The sequence below is a fragment of the Crinia signifera genome, chromosome 19, assembly GCF_055691185.1.
Source record: "Crinia signifera chromosome 19, ASM5569118v1, whole genome shotgun sequence".
In the NCBI taxonomy this organism is placed as follows: domain Eukaryota; kingdom Metazoa; phylum Chordata; class Amphibia; order Anura; family Myobatrachidae; genus Crinia; species Crinia signifera.
In genome coordinates, this window is record NC_139226.1 from 141,963,383 (window position 1) to 141,983,437 (window position 20,055).

Genomic DNA, 20,055 nt, shown 5'->3' on the forward strand with positions numbered 1-20,055 from the left:
GTTGCACTACGATTACTTGTATGTCACTATTACACATCAAATTATCTTTTATTTAAAAGGCTCAACAACAAAATACGCAATCATATTGTTTTTTGCTTTCAAGTACAGAGCAAAGTGTGCAATCACAATAATGTCTGCCCTGTGTGACTGGCATGTGAAGGTCAGCCAGGTCTCGGCACCTGTGCCCCTAGGCTACAGACACTACAAGTCAGCTAATGAAGGAGAACACTACTAAGTGGCTATTGTGTGCAGCGCAGTAATGGGACAAGCTAGCAGGAAGACAACAGTAATACGTAGCCGCAGCTCCAACAATACAACACAGAAACTAAGATCATGAATAAAACTTCCCAGCATCAAAACGGACAGACTAGAAGCATCACAAGACTGGGTTTGCATTATCGATGAGCGCCGGGCCGAAGATCTGGATTAGTCGCCGGGATTTGGATTTGTCAGGTGGCAGTGAAAAACGCCCAAATCGTGTAATTTTTGCGTTATTTTGCCCCTAGAGTAATATTAACCTCAATAACATTAATTTCCAGCCCTTTCCAGGCAATTTTGTCCACTCACAGTGTTGTTTTCATTCAATTTAGGCCAAGGTCTGCAGCAAGCTGGCTGGTTATTAACACACAGAACTTCTGACAGTATCAGTATAGTGTATTGGGGTGCAGGACACACAGAACCTCTGACAGTATCAGTATAGTGTATTGGGGTGCAGTACACACAAACAATAAAGAAGAGAAAAATGTATTTAGATTTTTGTTGTTATTTTTTTGTAATGCGCAGCTTGTATAACGCTGTGTGGATGCAGAACAAATCAGACACGGAACTTATGTTGTATACTATTGGGGTGCTTTACACACCAAAAAAATAAAGAACGGCAAAATTTATTTTTATATTGTATTTTTTTTTTTATGGATGGGGCTTGTATAACACTGCGTGGACGGTGGAGGCAGAACAATCACACACAGAACTTGTTCTGACAGTAGTATATGGTGTATTGGATTGCAGTGCAGCACACCACAATGAACAAAAAAAATAAAAAAATTAAAAGCTGACTGACAGCCTGCCTGTGTACTACTGTACCCCCCTACACTGACTGACAGCCTGCCTGTGTACTACTGTACCCCCCTACACTGACTGACAGCCTGCCTGTGTACTACTGTACCCCACTACACTGACAGCCTGCATGTGTACTACTGTACCCCACTACACTGACAGCCTGCATGTGTGCTACTGAACCCCACCACACTGACTGACGGCCTGCCTGTGTACTACTGTACCCCACTACACTGACAGCCTGCCTGTGTACCCCACTACACTGACAGCCTGCCTGTGTACCCCACTACACTGACTGACAGCCTGCCTGCCTAACAAATGAGTCGATCAGTACAATATATTAGTATATAACCCAGCACATAAACCCCTCTGCTCTGCACAGCACAACACCCAGGCCCCAGACCCCTGAACTGCAGAGCTGTGCACAGTTTGTGGAAGCGTGTTGTGAAATGGCGCCGTATTCTCGGGACGCCGAGCCTTTATAGACTCTGTGTCTCGCGAGAATCCGACAGAAACTCGCGAGCGCAGCTCACAGGACGTCGGGCCGGCTGTGTTCGGAACGGTTCAGAATCCGGACCGCTCATCTCTAGTTTGCATATTATGAATCATTTTACCAATAGGGTCTTTTTCCAGGAAAATTACAGCAGCATTTATTCATTAAAAGGGGATTTTTGTAAGAACCTACCATTCGAGTCCATCCTGGTGACACAGCTCAACCATGGGATGTAGGAGGGTCCGCAGGAGCAAGGCATCTATGATGACTTCTTGAGAGAAGCAGGCTCCTCCCTTCTGCATCCCAGTATTCCTCAGTACAACGCCCGAACATATTAATATGCACAATCAACATAACCAATAACATGACAACACATGAACTGTATAAACTTTCTGAGGGTAAGGGAGGGATCGCTGTGTCACCAGGATGTACTCAGAGAAAGGGATTTGAACAGTAAGTTCTTACAAAAATCCCCTTTTCTCTGTCGTCCATCCTGGTGACACAGCTAACACTGGGACCTCCAAGAACCTTTGGCAGGGTACGCTCAGGTTTGCAGTTCTCATCACTGCTCGCCCAAATGAAGAATCCTCTGACGCGAACTCATGGAACCTGTAGAATTGTGTAGAGGACCAGGTGGCAGCCCTGCACAACTGCTCCGCTGTAGCCCCATGACATACAGCCCAAGAGGAATCAACCGACCTGGTGGTATGCGCATTAATCCTGGAGGGAACCGGCCTGCCAGCTGTAGTGTAAGCAAAAGCAATAACCATCTAGCAATGGTCTGCTTAGAACCTGGCCACCCTCTCTTATGTACGTCATACAGTACCAATAACAAATTGGTCTTCTGAAAATCCTTCACTCTATCCACATAAATGCGCAGCGCGCGAACCACATCCAATTTCTTCAGTTTGTCCCTAGCTCTGGAGGGCAAAACACCAGGAGCACAATCTCCTGGTTCAAATGAAAATTTGACACTACCTTCGGTATCAACTTATCATTGTGAAATACCAGAAAAGGAGACTTGCAAGACAAGGCCCCCAACTCAGACACTCGCCTCGCCAAAGCGATTGCCAATAGAAAAGTCAGTTTCCAAGACAGAAACTTAAGATCAGCCGACCTTATAGGTTCAACTGGGGGTTTCTGCAGAACCGACAACCCCAGAGAGACAGATCCCAAGGCGCCACCGGCTGTCTATATGGAGGTTTGATCCTCATAACTCCCTGCAGGAAAGTATGCACTTCTGGTAACAGAGCCACTCTCTTTGGAAAGAAGATAGACTAAGCAGATAGCTGTACTTTTAAAGACTGCAGACTCAACCCCATTGGAAAACCGTCCTGGAGAAACTCCATCAGCCGAGTGACTTTAAATCTAGACGTGTGAACCTTCTGACGTTCACACCACCTGATATAAGTCTTCCAGACCCTATGGTAATTGGCTGCCGACACAGGTTTCCGAGCCCTGATCGAGAAACCCTTCTTCTTTAACAAGGAGGTCTCAAAAGCCAGGCCGTCAAATTGAGATGAGCTAGATCCTGATGTAGAAAGGGTCCTTGCTTGAGTAGGTCGAAGAGGAAGACGCCACAATGCTGTCGACAACCTCAGTATGTCTGAATACCAAGACCTCCTGGGCCAATATGGAGCAATCAGGATGATCCTCGACCCCTGTGTCCTCACTCGCTCATGGGAAACGGAGGGAAGACATATGCAAGGCTGAAACACCACGGAACAATTATGGCATCCACTGCCCACGGTTTGTGAACCTTTACTTGGGTACCTGACTATTGTGTCTGGACGCAATCAAGTCCACCTCTGGGAGCCCCCAAAGGCATACAATGTCCTGAAAGACATCCTGATGTAACTCCCATTCCCCTCCAGTAGTTCCTCTCTGCCGAGGAAGTCCGCTTCCACATTCTGGATCCCCAGAACGAACACAGCCAGCAGAGCTGGGATATTTAATTCAGCCCAGTGAAATATCTGAGAGACTTCTTGCATCGCCATCCTGCTGCGAGTGCCTCCTTGATGGTTGAGGTATGCTACCGCCGTGGCATTGTCCGGCTGGATACGAATGGGAGACCCCTTCAGGAACTCCTCCACCTGTAGAAGGGTCCTCCAAGCTGCCCGAAGTTCCAGTATATTGATCGGCAGTTTTGTGTCAGAGCTGGACCAAAGATCCTGTAACCTGAGATGCAGGGCCACTGCTCCCCAGCCCTTGAGACTGGAGTCGGCCATGATGGCCAACTCAATGGAAGGGATTCCAGATCAGTTCACCACATCGAGTCCCTCGTCTCTTGGGACAAGAGAAGAGTTTCCCGTTTTATGGACTTCGGATTCCCTGACCAACTGGAAAGGATGTCCTATTGAAAAGGCCTTGAGTGCTTCCTTGCATACTGCAGGGTCTCGAAGGTTTCCACCATCTTGCCCAGTAGTTTCAAACACTGCCATATTGAAGGATTTGGTAACTGGAGAATTGCAAGCACTAACCTACGTATGTCCATGGCCTTCGATTGCAGAAGGAAAACACGATGTAGATGTGTATCCAGAATCACACCCAAAAACTGTAGTCTCTGGGTGGGAGTCAGATGAAACTTCGAGAGATTTAACATCCACCCATGGTCTTGAAGGAACTGTGTTGCAACGGTTAGGTGTTCATGCAACTTCTCCGCCGAGTCCGCCTTGAACAAGAGATCGTCCAAGTACGGATTAATTATAATCCCTTTTAACCTCAGAGGCGCTACCATGACAGCCATCACTTTCGTGAATACTCTTGGTGCTGTGGCCAGCCCGAAGAGTAGGGCCTGAAACTGCAGATGAATTGTGCCTGCGAAACGCAGCATAGATTGACGTTCCACGCAAATAGGTACGTGAAGATAGGCATCCTGGATTTGCAAAGGCGCCAAAACAGGACCTGGGCGCCCTTCCCTTGCCAGAGGAAAACTTCCCTCTGCCTGGTTGTCCTCTAGTTCACACACCCCCCTGAAAGGAGGATCGAAAGGACGAACGGAAGGCTGCAAGCCTAGAAGCTCCGTGCTTAGTAGCAGTAGTGGGAAGGAAAGTGCTCTTCTCCCCCGTGGGGGATATTTGATAACGGAATAAAATTCTGACTCAAAAAGAAGTTCTCTGTTAAAGGCCAACGCTTCTAGAGACTTCTTAGACTCGCTATCAGCTTCCCAAGCTTTAAGCCACAGAGCTCTCCTAGCTGTCACAGAAATGGCTGACACCTTTGACACTATTTTAGCGCCTTCTTCACCAGCCTCACAAACATATTCAGCCACACACTTTACCTGTTCTGCTAAAGCAAAGGCTTCCGTAACAGGTTGCAGCTGAGCACACAAGGAATCAGTCCAACTCCTCATGGCCTTAGAGACCTAAGCTGATGCAATACCCGGGCCCCAAGTAAATCCAACCCCTTCAAACACAGCTTTTAAAACAGCCCTCAATCATTTTATCCATGGGGTCCTTGAACGCAGCACCCCCTTGCACAGGTAAAGCAGTGGTCTTAAGGTGCCCATACACTAGTAAGATTTATCTTCAGATCTGGCTGGTTGGAACAAAAACATGGTTATGGATGAGTGACCGTTTCAGTTTTCCAGCATTTCCAAGCAAATGGTCAACCGTCATTTGCTCTCATCCATAGCCATGTTTTTGTTCCAACCAGCCAGATCTGAAGATAAATCTGCGTGTGTATGGCCACCTTAAGACAACCTAGCAACAGGTGCATCCGCCAGAGGAATCTTTTCCCACAATTTCACATGCTCCTGCGGCATGGGATACATGTTGGCAAATCTCTTAGGCATAAGAAGCCTTTTATCAGACGTCTTCCATGCCCTCATCAGGGGGAAAAGTACCGCGTCCCTGCACCCTGCACCGGTACCTGATCAACATCTGAGAGATTTAATGTCTGCTTAACTGCCATTATCAAATCTTCAGGTACTTGTGTAGTTTCACGGCGCCATCACGCGCGCAGTCTGTGTTTGAGTCTGGCAAGCTGCCAAGTTTCAGTGTTTAACTGTGCGCGTGCCGCTCTAGCTGTTCTCAGCGCAGCGCGTGCCTGCTTTACATATGTAATCTACGTTATCAGCGTAGCGCTGGGCAGCAGCAGCGCACACTGCCCAGCGCTGACAGGTCACTGTGGTACTTGTAGTTCCACAGTGAAATAGACAGCCCTGCACACCGCTGACAACGGGGGCATGTAAACTGGACACCCCGGCACACCAGTAACGTACGGGGCTTCTAAACTAGACACCCCGGCACACGCTAAAGCGTCTAACTCCAGACTCCCCGGAAACCGCTAAGAAGGGGGCACCTACATAGGGGTACACTGTGCAAAACACTCTTAAACCTGTTCACAATGACATTAGTCGACATAACAGCTATCGACCTTGTTAATTCCACTATCCACGCCACCCCGAAGCGTGGCGAGTGCAGCGAGCCCCGCGAGGGGACGCAGTACGCGTCCGAATTACCTTTTCATACCCCCACTATCCACGTCGGCGTGGAGTTGATGTTATAAAGTGTGGCGAGTGCAGCGAGCCCGAAGCGTGTGGATGCGTATACCTGTAAAGTAATCCGCGTCTCCTCGCCACGCTTCGGGCTCGGTGGCTCGCCACACTTTATAAAATCAACTCCACGCCGACGTGGATAGTGGGGGTATGAAAAGGTCGTTCGGACGCCTACCGCGCCCCCCTTCTTAGCGGTCTTAATTAAGGAGAGGAGGTGTGGATAAAGGGTGCCTGGGAGTGACCACCTCAGGGACCCTGGTAAACTGCTCCATAAAAGGCAGTCATTTTATGGACTCTCTGAGCAGTGTCCTGCATAACCTGTATTAATGCAGGGTCCCCCTGAGAGGGGGTAATAGAGCCCACATGGGGGGGGGGGGGGGGCCTACACCAAGGCAGTCATAGATCTCCCCCCACGCAGGTTCAGGCTGCTCAGACCTCTGGGCTTGAGCCCAATTAACATGGCAGACGTTCCCTCCCCAAGAGCAGCAGCACTACACCTTTCTTTCATGATATCACTCATTGGGGGTTATTCTAGTTCACTCTTTCTGACAAATTCCTTCTTAGATGGACAAAACCATGTGCACTGCAGGGGGGCAGATGTAAAACGTGCAGAGAGAATTCAATTTGGGCGAGTTATTTTGTTTCTGTGCTGGGAAAATACTGACTGCTTTATTTTTACACTGCAATATAGATCTCACTTTGAAGTAAAACCCCACTCAAATCTAATTCTCTCTGCACAAGTAACATCTGCCCCACCTGCAGTGCACATGGTTTTGTCAGAAAGAGTGAACCAAAATAACCCCTATAGTGCAAAATGTCAGGTGTCTGTACAGAATAATATACCAGTGTACTTATCTGTCTGCACTGCTGTAATGGATCCTCAGCGGTCACCAGGGAAGGCGCTACCCAGAAGAAACTGTTTACTCCGTTCTGTAGTAAAATCCTCCTTCAGCTCCGCACAGTGTAGAGAATAAAGGGCCCCAGAACAGAGTGTAGGAAGAGACCAAGTCTCTGCTTCAGCAGGGAGGGAAGCTGTTTTGGCGACCTCCCCATTTCAGCCGCTCCTACCAAGTGTTTCTTCTCTCTTCCAGTGTCTCCCCTCTGTATGGGACCACTTGGAAGCGTCCAGTGCTGCGCTCGACTCCTGTAAATAGGCATCAACTGCCTATAAGTCCGGTAAAATGGCAGCGCCATCGCAGGTGGTCAGTCACCCGCGATGGGAGCCGGCTCAGGATGCACCCCAGGACCCAGGAGACCTCCTTTTGTGGAGATCAAAGCGCTGTGCAGAGAGGGCAGACAGCGTCCCTCTGCACACAGAGTGCTGACAGGACGCGCTTCTGTCAGCCTCTGCTGCCCTGTAAGTGTAAAGAAACTTCCTCTGGAAGCCTCACGCTGTAACCTGCAACTTATCCACGTGGATAATGGGTATACGAGTGTGTGTGTGAGTGTGTGTGTGTGTGTGTGTGTGTGTGTGGTGCATTCTACTTATCTGAATTATGTCCCCAGCGCCAGCGTTCCAGCTCCTTCGGCACTCGGCTCCCCATCCGCCATGACAGTCGGCAGCAGCGTACACAATTAGCGTAGTGCTGCTGGGGGAGCAGGGAAACCATGTGATGCCCACATAGAATGGACGCGTCTGCTCCGCCCGGCCGCATCTCCCCCCTGCAGGCCGGCCACCATTCAGACCGCCAGGATCTCCCCTCTCCGCCCGGCTAAAGCATAAGTACCAAAACAAACACCAAGCTACTCTACAAACGGCTGCAGCCCGCAACCAGTCAATATAACACCCACTCCAGTGGGCACCTAAAACAAACGCTGGGATGCAGAAGGGAGGAGCCTGCCTCTCTCAAGAAGTTAGCATAGGTGCCTTGCCTTGACGACAGAAAAAAAAAAAACACATAAGGTTTGTGATGCCGGCCGAACTTTAACGGTTTTATAAAGGGGCAATCACTTTTCAAGCCGCGCCTTGTATCGAAGTGTACATACATTGCAGGGGCCGTCGTTGTGTCATGCTTTTAACAAGTATACACATAAACGCTCTGCTCTGCTCCAATGACATGCTTAAACATCTGGCTTGGATTCATCAGATGCCAACTGGGACTAGAGGAAATGGATTGACGGAGCTGGATCTCTCAGACAGAACGAGTTGCACAGTGAACCATTTTCCTAGGACAGTGCACCTAATGGATCCTACTGACTAGGTCTTAATCATGGACACAGCATAGCAGAGCCCCTGGGTATAGGCCTGATGAGCAATGAGCACACTACTATGCCACAACTCACCATTTTAGCATGCTGCTTAAATAACTTATTCCCATTTTCATCTCTTTCCTCCTGGTCCTCTTCAAGGTCGCCGTCGATCTTCTGCACCAACACACAGCTGGACCGAGGGCTACAAATGGCAACTTGTGTATTGCGGTAAACACAAGTGTTTCTCTTCGGGGTAAATGGCACGGCAGCATCAGAAGACTGTTTGACGATAACACCCTCCCTGGTGAGCTGGGCGAGAGGAGCACTGTTAGACAAGTCCGTGCACTGTGTAGCAATGAATACAACCTACTCGCTCCTACTTAGTGTTACCCTAGGGTGATCCTTTCCAACCTGGAGATATCCAGCTGTTTTACAACTACATATCCCAGCATGCCATGCCAGTTTTAGTATATATTTAAAAAGTACTTGTTCCCTAGCGTGGCGCCCAAGGCATATCATCGCATAACGTATTTAGTGGTGTGCGATGCAATATTCCCGATAAATTAACAGGAGTTGTACAATGAAATATCGCATAGCATCACATGCCAGCAAATGGCATGCCATGCGATTTTTAATTCATGGGTGCTTACAATGTTAAATGCACCCCCATTGTCAACGCCACCCCCACTATTAACGCCAGCCCGAAGCGTGGCGAGCGCAGCGGTATGCGTCCTCCGACCTTTTCATACCCCCACTAGCCACGTTGGCGAGCCCCGCGGAATACATGTAAAGTAATCCGTGTCCGCTCGCCACGCTTCGGGCTTGGTGGCTCGCCACATTATCTAAAATCAGCTCCACGCCCACGTGGCTAGTAGGGGTATGAAAAGGTCGTAGGTCGCGTACCGCTGCGTTCGCCACGCTTCGAGTTGGCGTTGATAGTGGGGGTGCATTTAACATTGTAAGCACCCATAGGGGGCTTGTACAATTAAAAATCGAATTGCATGCCGCTATATTGCATGCGATGCGATAAGATGCACTTCCATCAAAATTGGGGGCGCCATGCTAGGAAACAAGGGGTAGATGTATGAAGCAGGGATAAGGGAGGAGAAGTGATACAGTGCCTGGTACTTTATCACCGGCCAATCAGCTTCTGACTGAAGTTACAGGCTGGGTTTAAATAGGAGCTGATTGGCCGGTGATAAATTACCAGCCACTGTATCACTTCTCCCTTATCACTGCTTCATACATCTACCCCCAAGTACCTATATGAATAAAACATGGTGTTTGGGATAAGTAGCATCACAACAGCTGGTTGGCTCATTCTCTAGGGCAGGGATTCTCGGTCATCAGGACCCCACACAGTTCACATTTTCCAGGTCACCGGCAGGAGCACAGGTGCATTTATTATTCATTGACACATTTTAAAACATCCACAAGTGGAGCTAATTATTTCACTTGTGATTCTGTGAGACCTGCAAAACATGCACCACATGGGGTCCTGAGGACCGAGTTTAGACAACCTGTGCTCTAGGGGGAAGGTGCTGCCAGTGTAGTATGGTAACACATCCCTATTCCACTAATGCACTCACAGTGTAGGCCAGGCATTCCCAACCACGGACCTCACGGCACACCAACAGTGCAGGTTTAAGTGATATCCAGGCTTGAGCACAGGTGACTTAATTAGTATCTGAGGGATTCTGATTAAACCATCTGGGCTGAAGCCTGGATATCACTACAACCTGCACTGTTGGCGTGCCTTGAGGACCGTGGTTGGGAATGCCTGCCATACAGTATATTCCCCCATATTCTCACAACCCCATACAGTATGTTCCCCCATATCCTCACACCCCCATACAGTATGTTCCCCCATATCCTCACACCCCCATACAGTATGTTCCCCCATATCCTCACACCCCCATACAGTATCTGACCCTATATCCTCACACCCCCATACAGTATCTGACCCTATATCCTCACACCACCATACAGTATCTTCCCCCATATCCTCACACCCCCATACAGTATCTGACCTTATATCCTCAGACCCCATACAGCAGGCATTCCCAACCACGGTCCTCATGGCACACCAACAGTGCAGGTTTTAGTTATATCCAGGCTTGAGCACAGGTGACTTAATTAGTACCTGATTGATTCTGATTAAACCATCTGTGCTGAAGCCTGGATATCACTACAACCTGCACTGTTGGTGTGCCGTAAGGACCGTGCTTGGGAATGCCTGGTGTAGGCACTAACTTCATTCTGCTTCAAGGCACAATAACATTTGGAAGAAGGCAGACTGTGGCCAGAAGGCCATTTAGTGGTACAAGACAGGGCAGGTATAAAGCGCACAGGACGCAGGGATGGGGGAGCAGACAGGGCAGGTATACAGCGCACAGGACGCAGGGATGGGGGAGCAGACATACAGCGCACAGGACGCAGGGATGGGGGAGCAGACATACAGCGCACAGGACGCAGGGATGGGGGAGCAGACATACAGCGCACAGGACACAGGGATGGGGGAGCAGACATACAGCGCACAGGACGCAGGGATGGGGGAGCAGACATACAGCGCACAGGACGCAGGGATGGGGGAGCAGACATACAGCGCACAGGACGCAGGGATGGGGGAGCAGACATACAGCGCACAGGACGCAGGGATGGGGGAGCAGACATACAGCGCACAGGACGCAGGGATGGGGGAGCAGACATACAGCGCACAGGACGCAGGGATGGGGGAGCAGACAGGGCAGGTATACAGCGCACAGGACGCAGGGATGGGGGAGCAGACAGGGCAGGTATACAGCGCACAGGACGCAGGGATGGGGGAGCAGACAGGGCAGGTATACAGCGCACAGGACGCAGGGATGGGGGAGCAGACAGGGCAGGTATACAGCGCACAGGACGCAGGGATGGGGGGAGCAGACAGGGCAGGTATACAGCGCACAGGACGCAGGGATGGGGGAGCAGACAGGGCAGGTATACAGCGCACAGGACGCAGGGATGGGGGAGCAGACAGGGCAGGTATACAGCGCACAGGACGCAGGGATGGGGCAGCAGACATACAGCGCACAGGACGCAGGGATGGGGCAGACATACAGCGAACAGGACACAGGGATGGGGGAGCAGACAGGGCAGGTAATACAGCGTAAAGGACACAGGGATGAGGCAGACAGGGCAGGTAATACAGCATACAGGATACAGGGATGAGGGAGCAGACAGGGCAGGTATACAGCGTACAGGACACAGGGATGGGGGAGCAGACAGGGCAGGTATACAGCGCACAGGACACAGGGATGTGGCAGACAGGGCAGGTATACAGCGTACAGGACACAGGGATGGGGGAGCAGACAGGGCAGGTATACAGCGCACAGGACGCAGGGATGGGGCAGCAGACAGGGCAGGTATACAGCGCACAGGACACAGGGATGGGGGAGCAGACAGGGCAGGTATACAGCGCACAGGGATGGGGGAGCAGACAGGGCAGGTATACATAGTGTTCCCGCTAGGCTGTTTTAGCGGGGCGCTGCGCCCTGCCCGATTTTTAATGGGCAAAATGCGCCCTGCCCCTCTAGCAGTAGTGATGGGGTAGTTCGTGAATGATTAGTTCAAAATGAACTAATCTTCAAAGTGAACTAAATCGTTCAGATCACTGCTCTGGGAAAGATTAGTTCATTTAGTTCACCAGGAAGTAAAGCAAGTGGGAGGTGTAACACAGACAGACAGAGCCCAGCAGATCCATAAGGCTCATTTACTGGATCTTTACTTCCTGAATCTAAAGTTAAAAGTACAACAAAGCCCAGCAAATACAAATCTAATAAAATATAAATATGCACTGCCTAGCCATAGTTGTGTGGTGTGTCTGTGAGGGAGAATGTGTGCTCATGCTGCTCACCTTTCTGTGATACTATCATTATATGATTAGTTCATATGTCCAAACACTTACTGCTGCTGCTTCTGGTACTGGGTCCTGAGCACACTGCTGTTCTAAATCTGCTGCTGGGATCTGTGTAGGAGCTTCTGCAGCAGCCATGTTATCAGCTCTCATGCAATACACAGGAGGCAGTACATGTTAGCTGCCAAAGATGGCAGTGCTGAGCTCAGACATGGTCTGGACTCTGCGGATCCAAATGAACTACATTGTCCTGATGACTCATGAGTCCTGCAAATAGTTCAGTAGTTCAATTAGTTCACTGATCATACAGATCCCTGAACTAATCTCTGACTATACACCATAATGAGACTGTACAGTACCTGTGAGCTACCATGTGTGGCACTGCTGTGCTCAGGCACATGTATTGTGTGTATGCAGCCACAGACACAGTGCTGGCTGCTGCATGTTATACAGTTACAGTATACTGTAGTAGCTCTGTTTACTCCACATTACAGTCAGAGATGGATATGTGTGAACCTTCATGATGCATACAGTGGAGCAGTTGCCCCTAGCAACCAATCAGCAACTGGTTACTTTGCAAAGTCTCTACTTTATCTCTCTCTAAGGTCAGTTACATTGGGGCAAGGGGACATGTTTTTTTCTAATTACTGTATTTTAAAAGCAGAAACAATTTGACTTATTAAATTACTCTGAATTTGGATATTTTACTTGCATATTATGGAAGGTAAAATAATAACCACAATGGGATTAATATTACAGAGCTAAACAATAAACATGTCACTAGAAGGGTGCTGTATATAACTTATTGCTTTTCTAAAATAGAAAATAATCTGATTTATTAAACATACAGTATATGATCATTCTAACAAGACTATAACTCCTACAATGAGCTGGTATTACAATGCCTGCTCTGTGTGTCATAATCTAGTCTAGTTCATCTAGATCCATGCACTCCTCTCAGTCTCTGATCAGTGAGGGAATAATGAACTAAATGAACTAGATGAACTAATCTTCTGATCTAATCTTTTGGGTGAACTAGATCATAATGAACTAGTCACCAAAACGAACTAGATTTCCCATCACTATCTAGCAGCGCCCCGCTAAATCAGCCTGCAGTCTGTCCCGCCGGAGTGCCTGGGCCGTCGCATCGCTGAAGGAGGCTTGCCCGGCCATGGCTACGTCCCGGCAGCTCAGTGACGTAGTCATGGCCGGGCAAGCCCCCTTCAGCGATGCGGCGGCCCGGGCACGCCTCCCGTAGTGACGCGGCGGCCCGGGCACGCCTCCCGTAGTGACGCCGGCGGCCCGGTCCGCCCCTCCAGCGCCCTGCCTCATTTCGTTCCTAGAAGGAACATTCTATACAGCGCACAGGGATGGGGGAGCAGACAGGGCAGGTATACAGCGCACAGGACACAGGGATGGGGGAGCAGACAGGGCAGGTATACAGCGCACAGGGATGGGGGAGCAGACAGGGCAGGTATACAGCGCACAGGGATGGGGGAGCAGACAGGGCAGGTATACAGCGCACAGGGATGGGGGAGCAGACAGGGCAGGTATACAGCGCACAGGGATGGGGGAGCAGACAGGGCAGGTATACAGCGCACAGGACAGGGCAGGTATACAGCGCACAGGACACAGGGATGGGGGAGCAGACAGGGCAGGTATACAGCGCACAGGACAGGGCAGGTATACAGCGCACAGGACACAGGGATGGGGGAGCAGACAGGGCAGGTATACAGCGCACAGGACACAGGGATGGGGGAGCAGACAGGGCAGGTATACAGCGCATAGGACACAGGGATGGGGGAGCAGACAGGGCAGGTATACAGCGCACAGGACACAGGGATGGGGGAGCAGACAGGGCAGGTATACAGCGCACAGGGATGGGGGGAGCAGACAGGGCAGGTATACATAGTGTTCCCGCTAGGCTGTTTTAGCGGGGCGCTGCGCCCTGCCCGATTTTTAATGGGCAAAATGCGCCCTGCCCCTCTAGCAGCGCCCCGCTAAATCAGCCTGCAGTCTGTCCCGCCGGAGTGCCTGGGCCGTCGCATCGCTGAAGGAGGCTTGCCCGGCCATGGCTACGTCCCGGCAGCTCAGTGACGTAGTCATGGCCGGGCAAGCCCTCTTCAACGATGCGGCGGCCCGGGCACGCCTCCCGTAGTGACGCGGTGGCCCGGGCACGCCCCCCCGTAGTGACGTCGGCGGCCCGGTCCGCCCCTCCAGCGCCCTGCCTCATTTCGTTCCTAGAAGGAACACTATATACAGCGCACAGGGATGGGGGAGCAGACAGGGCAGGTATACAGCGCACAGGACACAGGGATGGGGGAGCAGACAGGGCAGGTATACAGCGCACAGGGATGGGGGAGCAGACAGGGCAGGTATACAGCGCACAGGGATGGGGGAGCAGACAGGGCAGGTATACAGCGCACAGGACACAGGGATGGGGGAGCAGACAGGGCAGGTATACAACGCACAGGACAGGGCAGGTATACAGCGCACAGGACACAGGGATGGGGGAGCAGACAGGGCAGGTATACAGCGCACAGGATACAGGGATGGGGGAGCAGACAGGGCAGGTATACAGCGCACAGGACAGGGCAGCTATACAGCGCACAGGACACAGGGATGGGGGAGCAGACAGGGCAGGTATACAGCGCACAGGACACAGGGATGGGGGAGCAGACAGGGCAGGTATACAGCGCACAGGACACAGGGATGGGGGAGCAGACAGGGCAGGTATACAGCGCACAGGACAGGGCAGGTATACAGCGCACAGGACACAGGGATGGGGGAGCAGACAGGGCAGGTATACAGCGCACAGGACACAGGGATGGGGGAGCAGACAGGGCAGGTATACAGCGCACAGGACAGGGCAGCTATACAGCGCACAGGACACAGGGATGGGGAAGCAGACAGGGCAGGTATACAGCGCACAGGACACAGGGATGGGGGAGCAGACAGGGCAGGTATACAGCGCACAGGACACAGGGATGGGGGAGCAGACAGGGCAGGTATACAGCGTACAGGACACAGGGATGGGGGAGCAGACAGGGCAGGTATACAGCGTACAGGACACAGGGATGAGGGAGCAGACAGGGCAGGTATACAGCGTACAGGATACAGGGATGGGGCAGACAGGGCAGGTATACAGCGTACAGGATACAGGGATGGGGCAGACAGGGCAGGTATACAGCGTACAGGATACAGGGATGAGGGAGCAGACAGGGCAGGTATACAGCGTACAGGATACAGGGATGAGGGAGCAGACAGGGCAGGTATACAGCGTACAGGATACAGGGATGGGGGAGCAGACAGGGCAGGTATACAGCGTACAGGATACAGGGATGAGGGAGCAGACAGGGCAGGTATACAGCGTACAGGATACAGGGATGAGGGAGCAGACAGGGCAGGTATACAGCGTACAGGATACAGGGATGAGGGAGCAGACAGGGCAGGTATGCAGTGTACAGGATACAGGGATGGGGGAGCAGACAGGCCAGGTATACAGCGTACAGGATACAGGGATGTGGCAGACAGGGCAGGTATACAGCGTACAGGATACAGGGATGTGGCAGACAGGCCAGGATTTCAGGGAGGAAGCAGGACAGGATACAGGGATGAGGGAGCAGACAGGGCAGGTATACAGCGTACAGGATACAGGGATGAGGGAGCAGACAGGGCAGGTATACAGCGTACAGGATTTCAGGGAGGAAGCAGGACAGGATACAGGGATGAGGGAGCAGACAGGGCAGGTATACAGCGTACAGGATACAGGGATGAGGGAGCAGACAGGGCAGGTATACAGCGTACAGGATACAGGGATGAGGGAGCAGACAGGGCAGGTATACAGCGTACAGGATACAGGGATGAGGCAGACAGGGCAGGTATACAGCGTACAGGACACAGGGATAGGGGAGCAGACAGGGCAGGTATACAGCGTACAGGATACAGGGATGAGGGAGCAGACAGGGCAGGTATACAGCGTACAGGATACAGGGATGAGGGAGCAGACAGGGCAGGTATACAGCGTACAGGATACAGGGATGAGGGAGCAGACAGGGCAGGTATACAGCGTACAGGATACAGGGATGAGGGAGCAGACAGGGCAGGTATACAGCGTACAGGACACAGGGATGGGGGAGCAGACAGGGCAGGTATGCAGGGTACAGGATACAGGGATGAGGCAGCAGACAGGGCAGGTATGCAGCGTACAGGATACAGGGATGGGGGAGCAGACAGGGCAGGTATACAGCGTACAGGATACAGGGATGTGGCAGACAGGCCAGGATTTCAGGGAGGAAGCAGGACAGGATACAGGGATGAGGGAGCAGACAGGGCAGGTATACAGCGTACAGGATACAGGGATGAGGGAGCAGACAGGGCAGGTATACAGCGTACAGGACACAGGGATGAGGCAGACAGGGCAGGTATACAGTGTACAGCGTACAGGGATGAGGGAGCAGACAGGGCAGGTATACAGCGTACAGGGATGAGGGAGCAGACAGGGCAGGTATACAGGATACAGGGATGAGGCAGACAGGGCAGGTATACAGCGTACAGGAAACAGGGATGTGGCAGACAGGCCAGGATATCAGGGAGGAAGCAGGACAGGACTTCACAACTTACTGCATCATAGGATTTCTGGAGCTGTTGCCTCTTGCGCTGCTTTGCATGCTGATTAACCCTTCGCTTCACCTCCCCCTGGAAGCGGATCAGTCTCTGCTCTTTCTCCTGCTGATATTGTATCAGCTTCTCTTCAACTTGTTCAGCGGACACCTGAGTACAAGAGGAACATGCAGATCAATATGTGATACAGGAGAGTCAGAGGGGAAAGCATCCAGCAGCACAGAACTGACCCGCTACAGCAGGGACCCATTACCATCTGTTCCAGCAGTACTGTGACTGTACCTAGCTTCCCTCAATGTACAACCCAGCCAAATACAATGGGGATATGACCATTACACTTCTGTATAACATTAAAGAGTACAACGGTGACAGTGGATACATATATAGTACAACACAATAGTAATTCATCGAACGGCTTATCCACTCATCCAAAACCTTTATAAGAGAATGTTCCCAGAGTTTCAGGAGTTTTATTCACTACTAGGTCTTCAGGGAAGGACAGACACTCAGGAAATGTTTCCATGCCATCTAGAGGCTGTATCTAGAACTACAACCACAGTCATCGCACCAGTCTCAGCAGTAAGGCTGGTTTCACACACTCCGGCTCCTGCCGGACGGTGAAATACCGCACGGCCAGGGAGCCGTGCCGCACACACTAGTTTATCATGGAGGGGATGGCCACAGCCCGGCAGCCGTCCCTTCCAGTGGCGGGATCCGGCTGCAACCGTGCGGCCGGGTCGTGGCCGTCCCGTGTGAATGGACACAATAGTGTCCATTCACAACTACTGTGTGCGGCACGGCTCCCTGGCTGTGCGGGATTTCACCCTCCGGCAGGAGCCGGAGTGTGTGAAACCGGCCTAAAGCTGGGTACACATATATACAATCCCTGTTTCTTGCGACCGTTGGACCGACCACAAACAACAGCCAATCACGCGCGTACACACCTGTACAATTTTACTTGCGACGTCCGATGTACTCCCGTCCAAATAGTCGCAAGTAAAAGATTGTACCACCGTATACACTGTCTCGATTTGGGCTAATGACACGTCATATGTGAACAAAATTATCATAATGGGCTGGGTTAGTAATTTTAGTCACCCTTTTACCCATTTAAAAAAAAAAAAACGACGTGGGGTCCCCCCCCCCCCTGCCGAAACCAGCACCAGGCTGAAGAGCCGGGGCTGGTTCCCAAAATACGGGGGACCTTAAGTGTCCCCCGGCTGTGGCATTACCTGCTGGCTGGTTTGGCCTGGGGCTGGTTCTTAAAATACAGGGGGATCCCTAGTCATTTTGTCCCTCGCATTTTGGGAACCAGCCCCGGACCTGGAGCCTGGTTTTAAAAAAATCAGCTTAGCCCTATTTGTCGGGTTTCCTGATTTTTTAATACCAGCCCTGGCTCTGTCAGCCTGGTGCTGGTTACAGCAGTGGGGGGGACCCCATGTCGTTTTTTTTTTTTTAGTCACCCTGCCAGAGATGATGCAGCTATGGAATGCCCACATGGGCGTTCCAGCTTTGGCAGTATAGTTGCAAGGACGGCAGCATATCGATCGAACGTGCGTACACACTGCACTTTTGTGCCGATATGGGGCCGTCCTGTTGGATGAAAATTAAACAGCAAAGAACCGTCGACCGACCGAGTATGGACGGTCAAGACAGTTTTTTGCCGTTTATCGCTCGTACGGGACAGCGTACACACATATATAATTGAACGGCCGTCCGACCCAGAACGGAAGAACAAATTGTATATATGTGTACCCAGCTTAAAGCTGGGTACACATACAGTATACAATCGTCGGGCCGTTCTTCCGTTCTGGGTCGGACGGCCGCTCAATTGTATAGGTGTGTACACTGTCCCGACTCCCTCTGTATGAGCGATAAGCGGCCTAAAACGGTCTTGTACGTTCATACTCGGATAGGGGGGGATGTCGGGTGGCAGAGGATAGGGGGGGGATGTCAGGTTGCAGAGGACGGGGAGGGGGATGCCGGGTGGCAGCGGACGGGGAGAGGGATGCCGGGTGGCAGCGGACGGGGAGAGGGATGCCGGGTGGCAGCGGACGGGGAGAGGGATGCCGGGTGGCAGCGGACGGGGAGAGGGATGCCGGGTGGCAGCGGACGGGGAGAGGGATGCCGGGTGGCAGCGGACGGGGAGAGGGATGCCGGGTGGCAGCGGACGGGGAGAGGGATGCCGGGTGGCAGCGGACGGGGAGAGGGATGCCGGGTGGCAGCGGACGGGGAGAGGGATGCCGGGTGGCAGCGGACGGGGAGAGGGATGCCGGGTGGCAGCGGACGGGGAGAGGGATGCCGGGTGGCAGCGGACGGAGAGAGGGATGCCGGGTGGCAGCGGACGGGGAGAGGGATGCCGGGTGGCAGCGGACGGGGAGAGGGATGCCGGGTGGCAGCGGACGGGGAGAGGGATGCCGGGTGGCAGACGATGGGGTGGGGGGGTGTACTGGGTGGCAGCGTATGGGGGTATACCGGGTGGCAGAGTAATAAGGGCCACTGGGGCCATCTGCCCCGGGTAAAGAACTATATAACCGGCAGAGGACTGCGGGTCAGGCCACAAGTTAACTCACCAATGCCCGGGTCTCGGTGCCCCAGACAGCCGGCTCTATCCAGGCCCCCACAGGCACAACAGAGCCCGGGTTCCTCCCAGCCAGCACCGCCTGGTTCACCACCAGCCTGGACGATCTCCGTGCCTCAGGCTCCGGGCTTCCCCGGGGGTTCCTCCTCCGCCTCACTAGGACCGGAGCGGGCGGCGCCATATTCCCTCTGGCCCCAGACTCACACTTTAATTCAAACCGCCGCGTCCTGGAGTTCCCACGGCAACAGCAACTTCCGGTATACGAGAGTGACGGCTCAATCATCCAATTAGAGGAATCCGCTAATCAGAGACACGTTAGGAAATGAGCTGTGCATTCTGATTGGCTGTTATGTTTTTAGACTCCTCTTAGTATCTGGCATGCTGGGTTGAAGTTCCCCCAGAGCATCAGTAATATCTTCTCCCTCATACGGTATCTTCCCCCATATCCTCACACCCCCATACAGTATCTGACCCTATATCCTCACACCCCCATACAGTATCTGACCCTATATCCTCACACCCCCATACAGTATCTGACCCTATATCCTCACACCCTCAGTATCTTCCCCCATATCCTCACACCCCCATACAGTATCTGAACATATATCCTCACACCCCCATACAGTATCTGACCCTATATCCTCACACCCCCATACAGTATCTGACCCTATATCCTCACACCCCCATACAGTATCTGACCCTATATCCTCACACCCCCATAC

General features: G+C 52.1%; 1 protein-coding gene across 1 annotated transcript in view; it reads right to left on the minus strand.

Annotated features, from left to right (window-relative positions):
- CCDC15 (coiled-coil domain containing 15) overlaps window positions 1-19,570 on the minus strand; it is a 47,887-nt gene extending 28,317 nt beyond the window's left edge. The window contains exons 1-3 of the mRNA XM_083161585.1: window positions 19,326-19,570; window positions 16,753-16,902; window positions 8,331-8,546 (exon numbers count right to left, since the gene is read on the minus strand). Coding sequence (XP_083017711.1) covers window positions 8,331-8,546; window positions 16,753-16,902; window positions 19,326-19,514 — 555 coding nt within the window. The 5' untranslated portion in view covers window positions 19,515-19,570. The remainder of the gene's footprint in view (window positions 1-8,330; window positions 8,547-16,752; window positions 16,903-19,325) is intronic.
- Window positions 19,571-20,055: the final 485 nt, after the last annotated feature.